The sequence below is a fragment of the Hemicordylus capensis genome, chromosome 1, assembly GCF_027244095.1.
Source record: "Hemicordylus capensis ecotype Gifberg chromosome 1, rHemCap1.1.pri, whole genome shotgun sequence".
In the NCBI taxonomy this organism is placed as follows: Eukaryota; Metazoa; Chordata; class Lepidosauria; order Squamata; family Cordylidae; genus Hemicordylus; species Hemicordylus capensis.
This window is the reverse complement of record NC_069657.1, coordinates 368742296-368755917: the sequence shown is the minus strand read 5'-3', so window position 1 is coordinate 368755917 and position 13622 is coordinate 368742296. Positions and strand designations below refer to the sequence as shown.

At 42.4% G+C, this 13622-nt stretch overlaps 1 protein-coding gene across 2 annotated transcripts in view; it reads right to left on the bottom strand.

Moving 5' to 3' along the window:
• Positions 1 to 13622, bottom strand: part of SLC22A3 (solute carrier family 22 member 3) — a 55335-nt gene that overhangs the window by 26423 nt on the left and 15290 nt on the right. For both annotated transcript variants that reach the window (XM_053294954.1, XM_053294945.1), the window contains 4 exons: positions 10515 to 10618; positions 6421 to 6575; positions 3174 to 3342; positions 1649 to 1766 (listed from right to left, as the gene is read on the bottom strand). In XM_053294954.1, the coding sequence (XP_053150929.1) occupies positions 1649 to 1766; positions 3174 to 3342; positions 6421 to 6575; positions 10515 to 10618 (546 nt within the window). The remainder of the gene's footprint in view (positions 1 to 1648; positions 1767 to 3173; positions 3343 to 6420; positions 6576 to 10514; positions 10619 to 13622) is intronic.

Here is a 13622-nt window from a genome sequence, read left to right as displayed (position 1 = left end):
GCCCTTAATCGAATCTCATAAAACATGATCTCCACAGTAAGGTTGACAAACTACATCTTTGTAAGAAACCTATCAAAAATATTCCTTTATGCACTGCTGTCGAAAACATTATGAAAAACTATTCTACCTCTTTACAATGATTTATAACATGAGTGTCTGCAGGAATTTTTCCAGGGGGAGGCAAAAGCTGCAACCCTATACCCATTCACCTTAGAGTAAGCCCCACTAAATTCAATAGGAATTTCTCTGTCCGGTGGGGGGGGGGGAATCCTCCTTGCCCCTCCCCACAGACACTCATGATTTATGATGCTTTAATATATAGTTTGAATTGTAGGATAGAACTTTGAATTTACCATTTCAAAGCTACTGAAAAAAACCTGAGGAAAAGGTCGTCTCTTTAACAACTATTATTTTTTAAGGCGATGAAGCACGCCTTCCCTCTTTCAGTAACAAAAATCAAACTGGCTAATAACAATTCCATAGTACCAACAACAGCTAAGTGCAGTACATAAAACAAACATAAAAATAAAACGGAAGCATGCTAACGATCTTGGGCACTTTCCAGATTAGCCGCTCAACAGGGGCAAAATGCTTCCGTTCAGGCAAATCGCATTCAAAACATAAACAGCAGGGGGAGCAGTCTCACGAAAACGAACAACCCGAAAAAACAGCAACTTTTTTATGCCGGACGTACAATGTTCTATCAATAAATCGCAGTGATTTAATTCGAAACAAGGCATTGGAAGTGTGAACGGCACCCTGCTGTCAGCGTAGGGACTGTGGTGTCACAACACAGGAAGTGTGGAAGCACACTTTGGAGATCTGCCGTGACCCCATTATAGGGTGTAATCTGGAAAGCGCCCTGGAGACAGATATCTTGTACACATGCGACAGAATGAGAGGATAGAATTCTGGGATGGAATTCTATCTTGGACTATACATGGATATTTTTAGTGCTTCTCCACATTAAAAACACTGAATGAGATGGTGCACAGTCCTCCAGCAATAGAAGGAGGGCTGTGGATCCACAAGATGCCTTCAGTGTTTCTGAGCTGAATCTTTCTTTCTTCAGTGGACCAGGCACAGAAGGGGACAGGGAATGAATTTTGTATCTCCTCAACTCCCTCCCCCACTCTCCCCATATTATTTTTTCCTCAGATTTTGGAACTTCACATTACCTGATCTTGTTTACTATGAACTGAAGTCTTAAGAATCCTCCATTATTCCATTTTTCATTTTAAAATTTTGTACAGATCGCTGTACATATGCAGTTTGCTGAAGCTTTCCTATCAATTGTGACTATGAGCTAGCAGCCATAGCAGCAGTGTGAGCAATTTTCCTTCTTTATCAAGGAACTCCTTGGTAGTATGCAAGAACTATAATCCAACATGATTTCCGTACAGCACAAATGGCACCTATTTTGCTGTCACCATTAAGGCCACTGTGAGCGCTGTGGAAGCAGGGGGGAAATACACACAACACTGGAATGCATATGACATGTCACGTGCTTCCAGTTGTTGCATTTTTATCAGTGCAGTTGTAGACATTAAATTAGCCATCTAGCAAAGAAAATATACTTTTACAAAGATTTGAGAAACCACATCTAATGTTGGTGCGTTGAAACGTCATGCTCATTTATGTCCAGTACCTCAGAATAATGTGGCAAAAGAGTTTTCCCATTCTGCTTGGCAATGGAGTGCATAATCTTGATGGCCTTTTCTCCTTCTTTGCGAGTTAATAGCCATCGTGGAGATTCAGGAACCATCCTATCAAAGAAGAGAAGTCAATATCAATGTGTCTATTAATGGCATTTAGAAACTAAAGAGATGTTTTGCCAACAAGCACACCCAATATAAGTAGCAAATCAACATAACTGTAAGGTTCTTTCTTGCACCTTCCACATTTTCCCTAGCAAGCTAGAGGTTATTAAAACCTCCCACCAAACTTTTTTTTTTAAACAGATGGGAATAAGGATCTTATAAATTCAACAGGGACATTGATAATACAAAAAAGAACACAGAAAAATGGTGAACAAAAGGTTATTTCTAGATGAACAACCCTTAAGGTATTTTCAAAAAACCGCACTCAAACTTACATTAGAGTGTTCAAATGCTTTGCATACATAGTTATCTTTACAACAGGCCTTTTAAGGGAGGTCAGTTTTATTATAATCTCTATATTGCAGATGAGAGTGGTTTCCCAAGGCCATCTAGTGAGTTCATGGCAGAGATTCCCAGCAAAGGTAAGATGGTAAGAGTTCATGATGTCATTCACACAATCAAGAACTGTGTTCTACCCAGGTTGGGTTGCTATGAAGCTATCCTGATGATCACCAGAAAGCGGGCAAAGGAAGCCTAGCCTGCTTCCTGGTGATTGCCGGAACCGCCCGGTAGTTCCAAGGCGGCTAACCCTTAGCCTAATTCCCCCTCCCCTTAAACAAGGTTAACAGAGAGGATTAACCCTTAACCTTGTTTTTCTGGTTGTGTGCCACTGTAGCGTGCAGCGACGCACAAGTAGACCCCCAACAAGGAGGCTACAAGCAGCCTCCTGGTCTTGAGGGTCCCCCCAGTATGCCCCGTGTGCTTGCACAGGGCATCCTGGGACTTCCAGAGGCTGGGCAGCCTCCGATCCCCACAGCCCCCACTGGCTCCGTGACAAGAGCCAGTAGTCTTATGGGTAGCCAATCCGGCCACCCAGGGCTCCGCAGGTGATCTTCTGTGGGGAGAGTGGGCTAAGCCTGCTCTCCACGCAAACCACCTCAAGGCACTTCACACTAATTGTGTGAAGCACCTCTACGTGTGCTCCCAGCTTTCGGTCGTGTGGAAGCAAGGTAGGAGGAAAACTGGGGAGCTTTTCCTCCTACCTTGCTTCCACACAATTGCTTCTACCCAGGTTTTCCTCTTACCTTGTTTCCACACAACTGGAAATTGGGAGCACACACAGCTTCCAAACCCAGGTAGAACACAGTTCTTGATTGAGTGAATGACTTCCACGGCAGCCCCCTTCAGACAGGGGACTTCTCTTAATCACTATACTGCATTAGCTCTCAATTTGTATTACATAACCTTGTACCAAAGGTCTACAACCTGCACTACAAAAGATTCATATTATAAATATCAGAAGAAAAATAATTTTAAATAAAACTGGTAAATACTGGTAAATAATAAATTTACCAGTAATACAACAGGAATAGGAAGTTGGGGAGCGTTGTGGCTAGCTGAATCCCCTGCCATGTGGGAGTTAAATAAGCAATTCCAGGAAGAAGCACAACTCCAAGGGTGAAGAAGATCTGAATTACAATCCCAACAATCCTTCGTTGATCTGAACCAACTATCTCTGTCACTGTATTGAAAAAAAAATAAAGAAAGGAAGCAACCAATTCATTATTAAAACCATAAATCAGATGGTAGCAGGTCACTGTTGTGTGGTGCACATGGAAAAATTTTGCTTTTATATTCTAACTCTCTCTCTCTTTTATATAAAATAACAAAATATAACTTGTGTCACTAATGGCTGGTGCTAGACACTGTTACTCATTCACTGGTGAGATGTATATCATCCTTGTTACAAATGCTATTGCTTGTCATCGCATCTGAATCGCTTAAGGTGCATACCTGCTATCTAAGCAGAGACACTTTTTCAAGTGGTTATTCTCTTCTGTTTAGCAGGGGGAGAGCAACTGGCCCTATCCAACCACAACACAGCATCCCTCCAGTGGCTGTTGTTGGTATCTGCCTTATGTTTCTTTTTAGATACTGCGCCCTTTGGGGACAGGGGACTATCTTATTTATGCATTATTTTTCTATGTAAACCGCTTTGAGAACTTTGGCCGAAGAGCGGTAGATATAGATATATAGATATAGACAGTAGTAGTAGTAATTAATTTTAAAATGCTCAGTCTGTTTATGATGGTAATGATGTTCTTGGTTTCAGCCAATCAGTGCTGTGCACACCTGGCTTCTGCTGCAGATCCGAAGAACCCCTTGAACTCAACTTGGAAAAGAAGACAGCATGTTGAAATAAAATACAATGAATACACTTGCATGGCAGTGCATTGCTCAAATTATATATATCTGAATGCATCCTGAAACTTAATTTCTAAAGCAAGGATTTAGAATGAAATGGTTCCAGTGAATACTATGAAACACACTTACATAGACTCTGGGTCACAATAGCTTAGACCTGTCACCTGAGCAACTTGTGACCTATCCCGGAAAAGACTGTAAGGCTCTACACACAATCCATGTGTACAGCCCAAACAGGGTCTGTGTGGAGAGCGGGTTTGATCGCTCTCCCAGCAGACAATCGGCAGCTCTCCTTGGGTGGCCAGATCAGCTGCGCAGACGATTACTCGCTCCAGTTGGGGAGGTGGTGTTCGGGGGCCTCCTGGCCCCCGAAAGTTCCATAAGGCACTGCACAAGTCTGCGATCCCTTGTAGGGAGCTCCCTGACGTCAGAAGGCTTGTTGTAGCCCTCCAGTTGGGAGGCTATTTGTGAGTCACTGCAGCACGGAGTTGCACTGTGGCAATACACAATCTTTTAACCCAATTTTTGGGTGCTCCTGCACCTGAAAACTGGGTTAAGCGGTGGGCTTTGTAAGTGGGCTTGCTGCCGTGCTGCTGCTGGGAGCTGCACAACTCCCATTGCTGCACACAAGCAGCAGGAACTGGGCTGGGCTCCCTTAGCCCAGTTCCTGCTGGTCGTGAGAATCGCCTCTGTGGTTTTCAGGAGGATTTGTGCTGTTCCCAAGACTGCAGTTGGAACAGAAGTTACACTCAGTTGCTGTGGCTCCCTTCCCACCAGGAGCAAAGAAGCAGATTACAGAGAGACCCTCCTGGGAGTTATTCACACAAGTCTTCATGGTGCGGGATAAATGTTGAGCGAAGCCACTTCAATTCACTCGTGGTATTGAGGGAAGCAGCCCCTCCCCTCTGCTCTCAGGTTTTGTTTTGATGCAAGTTCACATGTTTTCCGCCGTGTTTTCCTTCTAGCCAATTGGGGGGGGGAGTACTAAAGAGCTACATCTGCATTTCTAAAGAGAGTATCCTTCTTATCATGAATGATTGTACGCCAGTGCCTCTCCCTATTTGCTCTGGCATTTTCAGAAAAGGTAGCTTAAAACCAGCATTTTAAAAACCCGGAAATACCTCAAGATAAGCTAGAATTCTCAAGACAAAGCCCGATTTGTGTGTGGAGTGGGTCCAAGGATCTCGAAGGGACTTTGGGGTAAGTTTGGCTGGTGTGTGAATGCACACACACTCTCTTCTAAAGGAGATTTGGGGTAGAAGCCCTGTCTTAAAGCTTCTTGGTAAGTATAGTGGGTGAGGAGGTCTTTGGGTGGCTGATGACTCAGTCCTAAATCAAAGCAACCTTTTTATTTGGGCTGAATTGCATAGGCCTGGCCACTTGAACCAGTAAATCAAATTGGGGGCAGCCTCCGAAGTACCAAGGCAACTTCCAAATGGAATATGAGCTGCTTGTCACAGTCCTAGTAGGGTCCATATATATGGCTATATATATGGCTTTTAGACTTTATTTTATTTTTTGTGGTACGCCACACAGAAATGATCAAGTTGAATAAATATTTATGCCAAAACGGTTAGACAGACCTACCACAATTATTCTAAGTTAATGCTAACACTGGTACAGTAATTAGAACATCAATGCTTTGGTAAAAAGAATCCCATGAGGGTACACAGGGGTTGGGCGAAGACAATAACAGCAAAAACAATTTTGGCTGCAATCTTGTGTTCTTTTGAGTACGTTGAATGTTGTCCTAATGAAGCTCATAGGTCATAAGAATGCATAACCAGGGTGACCAGATGCAAAATTCTGTGGCTGACACCCAGACTAAGTTTCTCAATAGTACTACTCAGGAGTTGTTCTACAGGACTACTTAACTCAATGGGACTTCCAATGACAGGATGTCAGCCTATATTTTTAACCCTGTTAGGAGGAGGAACTTGGGCAGGTGCAGGAAGTTGTACCAAGGCATGAAAGGCAGCATCTGCTGAGATTCCCTCTGCACTTATTCACTTAAGAGAAGCACAGGACAAGAGCCCTGCCCTCCTGTGTATTTAGCAGGATTGTAGCTGTCATGTTCACCATTATGTATATCTGTCAGTAGCAAAGATCGTGTTTAGAAGCCATAGTGATGGGTTCCAAATATAGAATAACAAATATAGAATATTCATTTTTAGGAGTATCTCCAAAACAGAAATACAATATTTTGTCCTTGAATGAACTGCCCCCTGCATGTTCCCCCCTCCCCACTTTTGCACTCTTCTAATCCAGCTGCATTCACAGTGCAGCCCATTGGCGCTGTGCTGAATACTCCTGTAACCTAATCCAGTTCAACGAAGCCCCCTTCCATCCAGCTCCACCACATGAAGAGGGAGAAATAAAAGCAGCCAGGCCTTACCAATCACAAAGCTTGTCATCCAGGTCCCCTTTCCAAATACACCTTGTAGAAAGCGAAATATTGTAAACACTGTAATGTTTGGTGCAAAAGCCACTATAAGGCCACACAGGCCTGCCCCAAAGGAAGAAAAGAGATACGTGACGATTCTGCCGTATCTGTCAAAGAAAGCAAGAGAAGGGGGTGTTTTAAAACCGTGTGCTGACATTTCCCCTTTGTACTCATGTCAGTGTTGCCAACTCTTCCAGATTGTACTGGAGTCCCCAATGGCTTTGATATCCAGGTGACTAGTGAAAGCAATCCTGGCGATTGGAATGGTTTGATATGGTGAAAAAGATTGGGGAAACCATCTTCAGGAATACCTTCATCCGAGTTGGCAACCCTAACTTAGATAGGAGATAAGTCAAACTGAAAGGATTTCTGAAGTGTTGTATTACCGGTATTTGTGTCTTGTTCAGGGCCATATGAACAGCGTGCGGGAGGGGGAGGCTTCCTCCCCTCAAGAATATTCCAGGCCTCTCCCTGAATGTTCAGTTTTCATTTTAAAAAGAAACCTCTAGCCCTTCTACTTGTAAAGAAATAGTGAAAATGTGCAGGTTCTAGCCTACCCTATTGCAGGAAGCAATACAAGCTAAAAATATTAGGCTTCCGGTGTTATGTTCTGGCTATTCTGTTATGGCTCTCTGCCAACTTACCAGTGGCAGCTGGTATGGGTGTAACGGGGGAGGCACCTTTAAGTGTAAATTATGAGGTGCTTACCTCTCGAATCACCACACTTGAGAGCTCTCCCCAGCAGCATCGGCTCTGCCACTCAGCTGGCGGGGGGCATTTGAGTGGCCAGCAAATAGCCTCCCCACATGTGCAGAGGCCAGCTGAGTAGCAGAGCTGGTCATCTGGCTCAGTAGTTGGTGGGTGGCGCTGTGCTGCTGGGGAGAGCTTTCAGGTGTGGCAGTACACAGTTCAGGAGGTAAGCTCCTACTAATTTACACTTAAAGGTGCCTCCCACCACCATCACCCCATCAGCCACCACTGCACCATACCCCAAAATTTCTGGCTATGGACCTGGTCGTACTTGCATTGTTCAATAGCACTAGTGTTTATGGCAGAAGGCTTTATGCCAAGACTACTGAGCTCAAGCAGTTTTGCTGTCATTTCCCTAGACACACTGCTTTCAGGTAGTAGACAGTTGTTTATTTATCAAAGATGCAGTGAATGCACGGCCTTTTTCAGGGGAGCAAGGGGAACAATTGCCCCAGGCCCCCGCACATGGAAGTGGGGGGTCCATAATATGGTTCAGTATTTGAAATGATCAATCAGATTTATCCTTTTCATTCAAGGTAGTAAAACTCATCAGTTAAAATATAACCCCAGGATCAAAAGTGATTTCAGTATTTGGTGTTTTCTTCACACACTCCATTTGCTGGGCTATTGACTTCAATGGACAATGGTGGTTCTGTGGTTTGACCCACAAATGTAATCAGCATATGGCCCATTGACTCATTGCCTTCTCCTAGCTTGGCTGATAGCTTAGCTGGAGAGTGTAACAACTGAATCCTCTTCCCATCCTCTACCAACAAGGTACTCTTACTGGCTCCGTTAAAGTTCTTGATAGGCAGTATTGCCAACATCTCTCCCCGACCCCCATTCAAAATCTCACAAATTTGATGATTAAACTATTAAACAATGGGGGAAACTATTAAACAATGGGGGAAATGCGCCCCCCAAGACCCTGGGCTATGGAGTAGTAATGCTATTATGCTATTATGCCATTATGCCATGAAGAAACTAATTTAAACACACTTTAGAAACACAAATTGTGGTTGGTGACAGATACATAACCAATTAGACTTCATGTTTTGGAAATGGAATCAGCTATTCCCACAGTTGAGCATCAAAAATGATTACTGCCCCCCTCCCCATCCCAAACAAAGTGAACTCAACTATTCCAGTAATTTAGCATCAAAAATAACAGTTGGTCCTTCCACCCACCCCACACTTTGCTTTCAAGTTTTACAGAACTCCTCAGACAGCACATTAAAAAGAGAGATGGGGGAGGATGACAGAATTTAGACTCAGTGTAGAAGAATTTCTGTCTGCATCTGGCATGACGGTAAGCCAATGAAGAATGCATTGTCATTGTAAGTGTTTATATTAGTTTATGAAACACAAAAAAGATAATCCCATTTGCAGGCAGGGGGGAGCCCAAATGAATCTTCTGCCCTTTGGCCTCTGGGAGTCTTAAAAAGGCCCTGAGTGAATGAGCTACATTGAAAGACAAGCAAAGTTCTTGGTCTACATGTTGCTTTTATCTTCCCGACAACTGTTTCCACAACACAATGATACTATTTTCAGGGTGGGGAGAAGATATTTCAACTCGGTCTTGTTGGTAGACAGGAATGCTTAACAAGTACTTAATTTCTGAAATATGCAGGGCTGGGAATCAAATTTGGAATTTACACTTTTGGCTCCTACCTGCTCCCCAAATGAGGGTTAGTGGTAGTTACTAAGGCGGAGGTAGTACATCTACAGAATCTCCTTTCTGCCTAAAGTGGCCTCCAGAATAAGGGAGGGTTCTTCCTTATCCTGGAGGTGAAAACTGTCAGATGTTGCTTAGTAGCATTTCTAATGTTCCCTAACCTAGAGCTTAAGTGTCAGGGGAACAGAAAAAGTGGAAACTTTACCCAGAGGTCTGGGGGTGGGGATTGGTCAAGGGGACTCAAAAGTCTAGGCTGCAATCTTAGTATCATGCCAGGGTGGCAGGGAGAGGGCAGGATAAATTGTACATCATGTCTGAAGATATTCCTGCAAGCTAATTTCCCTGTATCCATTGGGGATGTCTAGATTTTGTGAAATTTGCTGAAGCCAGTCAGAAGTTGTATTAGAAAACCAAGCAACATTCTAAACAGAGAGCTGTCAGCTGAGGTCCTCCTGTTTGACTGAAATTCTAAAACCTGTAACTTGAGAGTGAGAGAGAGAAGTGTCATGCTAGATTATATGCTCCCTCAAAAACAAAGGTGCATTTATGTAATTTTGGAGCCTGGACCTAAAGGCCTTTGGAGGCCCCCTCCCTTGCTGGAGGCCCCTGCTGAAAGTTAAGCATCACCCCTCTACACACACCATGAAAAACACAGAATTTTTCACATGTGGATTCTTGAGGGCACAAACAGCAATGGAACTCAGAAGAATGTAAGAATATAAAACAGGTGTATTTATGCAAATATGCAGTAGCAGAAAGATTTCAACATGCAACAATATATTCCCATCCCACATATTTATTCCCCCACCCCCACCCCCACCCCGTCTCTAGAGCACTCGCACAGGTCATAATCACACTTGGCCGCCGGGTACAATGCAGGTCAGTGGTTTCCACACCACCTAGGACAGACTAAAAAGGATTTGGAGGCCTCCAAGGGGTGTGGAGGTCCTGGACTTCAGTCCTAAATTCCAAGGGTAAGAACACCACTGCTCAAAAACTATAGTCCCTGTTGCCACTTTCTGCACATAGGCAGGAAGCAGTGTGTGATGACTGACTAGTAGCAGGAGGGAGAGACAAATATCAAACAGGAACAGATTGTCTGCAAGGAGGTAAGCTTTTTGAAGTTTCCTCCCCACTGACCCTGTAGCACTTTCTCAACGATTGTGAGAAAGCAATATAATGATATTGATATAGTATAGTATAGTATAGTATAGTATAGTATAGTATAGTATAGTACAGTATATACTATACTATACTATACTATACTATACTATACTATACTATACTATACTGCTATCACGTAAGACATAGCAAAGAGGTAAGACAACCTAGAACACTCAAGCAATGATAGCCTGTTTTGGCTACTTAGAGAAGAGAAACTTATTTCTTTAATGGAGGCAAGTAGGCAGTAAAGAGTTCTGAACATATAACACTCAATAATGCTATATATTACCATCCTTTAAACCATAAATGTAAAATGGACATGAACACAATATTCACCCATGATTGTGTACAAGGACGTTCATTTTTTCTTACACCCATGTAGCTCAAACGTCACCTATGAAGCAGTCCTATTTGCAACTGAAGACAATTACTTGTGTTAATAATCAAATTCCATTACCTGTCTGCAGCATAGCCCAGAGTGAACCCTCCTACTAGAAACCCCAGATTGAGAATAGACTGTGTCATATCTACTATCCATTTGTTGTCGCACACAAGATTATACTGTGGGAAGAAGCAAAAAATAAAATGAGTTTCTGCAGAGAAGCAAGTGTGTTTATTCAACCAAGTATTCTTGCTTTTTAAAATGGCTAGAGAAATGTACATTTTAACACAGGATTGATTGATGTTGTTTTGTTTTTTTAAAATCTTCCAGCACACATCCTGTTCCATCCCATCACATCACATCCAGTTAACTACTTAAAGCATGTGGGTGGTCATATTGGGCTCATGTGCTTAGATTCCAATCCTGAACGGTGTTGTTTTTGCAGGCTTCTGCAGATACAACCCTTAATAAGTGTTTCATTATTTCACCATAGGATGGTTTACAGGTCAAAGACAAGTCAAACTATTTGACCTACGGTCAAGTATTTTGTTTCCCCAGAGCCACCAGAAAAAAGTTATTCTTGCCCTTACAGTCAAGAGGCCAGCAGCATTACAAAAAAAATGCCTGACTGAAAATTGATAAACTAACTGATGAACTGCTTTGCTCTCACAGCTGATTGTATGAGTAGTCTTAGAACCTTTCCTTTGGTGGTTAGATATACATTCTGATTTCCAAGCAAAGTTTACAAATGATCCCTGAAATTGAATTTGCTGTCAGTCTGGTCCCATCACAGTAGAGTCTTTTCTTGTCATCATTCAAGATCTGAGATATTTCACAGGTAATATTCCCAGATATACCCACAGCTTTCAAGATTTATGTACTATTAGCAAAGCCACTCATTGGGCAGGACACTTATCCAAGATGTATGTATAAGAAGAAAATATCAAATTAAAACACAGAACAGTGTCAAATTAAATGCAACACACACAATGACAGAAGAAATGTTTCTTTAAAAAACCACAGAAGCTTGTAGAATTTAAATTCAGGCTGTTGTCTTAGCCACAGTCTTCATTATTGCATACCTGCCAACATATCCCTATTTTCCCATTCACCTGAATGGGGAAATAGGGACATGATGGCAGATATGCTATTGGCTGTTGGAGCTCTGGCTGCACCTTATTGAAATGAGCTCCCCTCCAGCCATTAGCCGAACGACTCCTACTACTTACTATAATTTTTTATAAACACTTTTCCGCAAAAGTGAACTGCTGTAACATTATGGAATACTCATGAAATTTTAATGGTTCAAGAGTAAAACTATAAGCAAACAGGGCCCAGGAATAGAAGGCATTGTGTGTGTGGCCTTCATCAAGGGGAATGAAGGAGTAAAAAGTCAACAATAATCAACAATTAGACTGGGTTGTGAGAATGAGGAGGGCACAGATGGGTGCATGTGAACACTGTGAATGTGAACAGTGTGAGGGGCTACTAAAGAAGGAATTAGTAACGAAAGGATTTTACAAGTGAATAACATGTCCATGACTTTTTAGAGGCTTCCATTTGTACTTTTAAATGTTTTCCTTCACTGAAAATATTATTATGTAATACAAATTAAAGTTTTTAAAAGAGAAATTTGTTAACTTCCATTTGAAATTATGCCAATATAGATGAGTATCAGAAACTTACAGGAGGAGCTAATAGTTTCATGCATTACATTTTTAGAAACTGAACAAAATGAAATAGGTGTGAAGCAGAGACTTAAAAGTGGGTCTTGGGCCAGGGCTGCTTCCAATGTACACATTAGGGTGAGCAGTGTCATGTCATAACATGTTCTTAGATATGAGTAAAGATCTGTATATGTAAGTAAGGCGGTATTTAACACAGGGGCATAGCTAGGAGAGAGGGGGCCTGTGTTCTCCCCTATCCCCGGGGGCTCCTCAGAGTGAGGGATATAATGAAGAGAATAGGGAAGGGTGGAGCTGGGGCCCCTCAGGAGTTGAAGGCCCAGGTTCTTTGAACCCATCCACTCAGTTATAGCTACACCACTGATTTTAACCCTGACATCAACTGTGTTAAACGTCTCCTTTGCTAGCAGAAATAATAATAATTTCTCATATTTTGCTGGCATCCAGATATTCTAGATCTACAGCATTTTTTTCTCCTGGGAAACCACCAGTTCTCTTACTTCAAATGACATTTGAAGCTGACACATTCCACCAAAAGCTGACACTAGGCTGGGAGTCTAAAGGGAGTAATGTACCCTCCATGTAGGACAAAGTATCAAAATAACAGTTACAACAGAACAAAACAACTTCTGAACTTGATATGAACTGGGAGGTCGGCAAACTGTTCCAGAAGCTCAATTTTGCCCTAGGGGGGAAACACAACAGAAGCTCTATCTGCCTCCTCCCCACTGGGCTGCGCTGTAATGGATAACCATCACTTACCAGTGAGTAGCTGAGTGGAGGAGGGCAAATGGAATTTTTGACTGGTTAAATGGGTTTTCTCCAGCTCCAAGTCTCTTCTACCTGCTTTTCAAGGTTTTATTATTATTATTATTTCTTGTTTACACAGTCAGACAGGTGTTATTGACTGGTTTGTTTTATCCAGACATCAGGTCCTTCCCAAGGACCTGGGATGCCAGAATTTTATTGTCAATGGTTATAGATATCGTCGCAGAATATAGGCTGTTCCCAGTAAAGCTGCTTTTTGTAATTGGCTGATGGTGATTTCTGTGGCCCCTATGGTGTTGAGGTGCTCTTCAAGGTGTCTTGGAACTGCACCCAGGGCGCCAATTACCACTGGGATTATTTTGGTCTTCTTCTGCCACAGCCTTTCAATTTCAATTTGTAGATCTTTGTATTTGGTGATTTTTTCTATTTCTTTTTCTTCTATTCTGCTATCCCCTGGTATTGCTGTGTCGATTATTTTGACTTGTTTTTCTTTCTTCTCGACTACAGTTATATCTGGTGTATTGTGTGGCAGATGTTTGTCTGTTTGTAGTCTGAAGTCCCATAATATTTTTACATCTTCATTTTCTTCAACTTTTTCAATTTTATGGTCCCACCAATTCTTGGCTACAGGTAGCTTGTATTTTTTGCAGATGTTCCAGTGTATCATCCCTGCTACCTTGTCATGCCTTTGTTTGTAGTCAGTCTGTGCGCTCTTCTTACAACAGCTGAT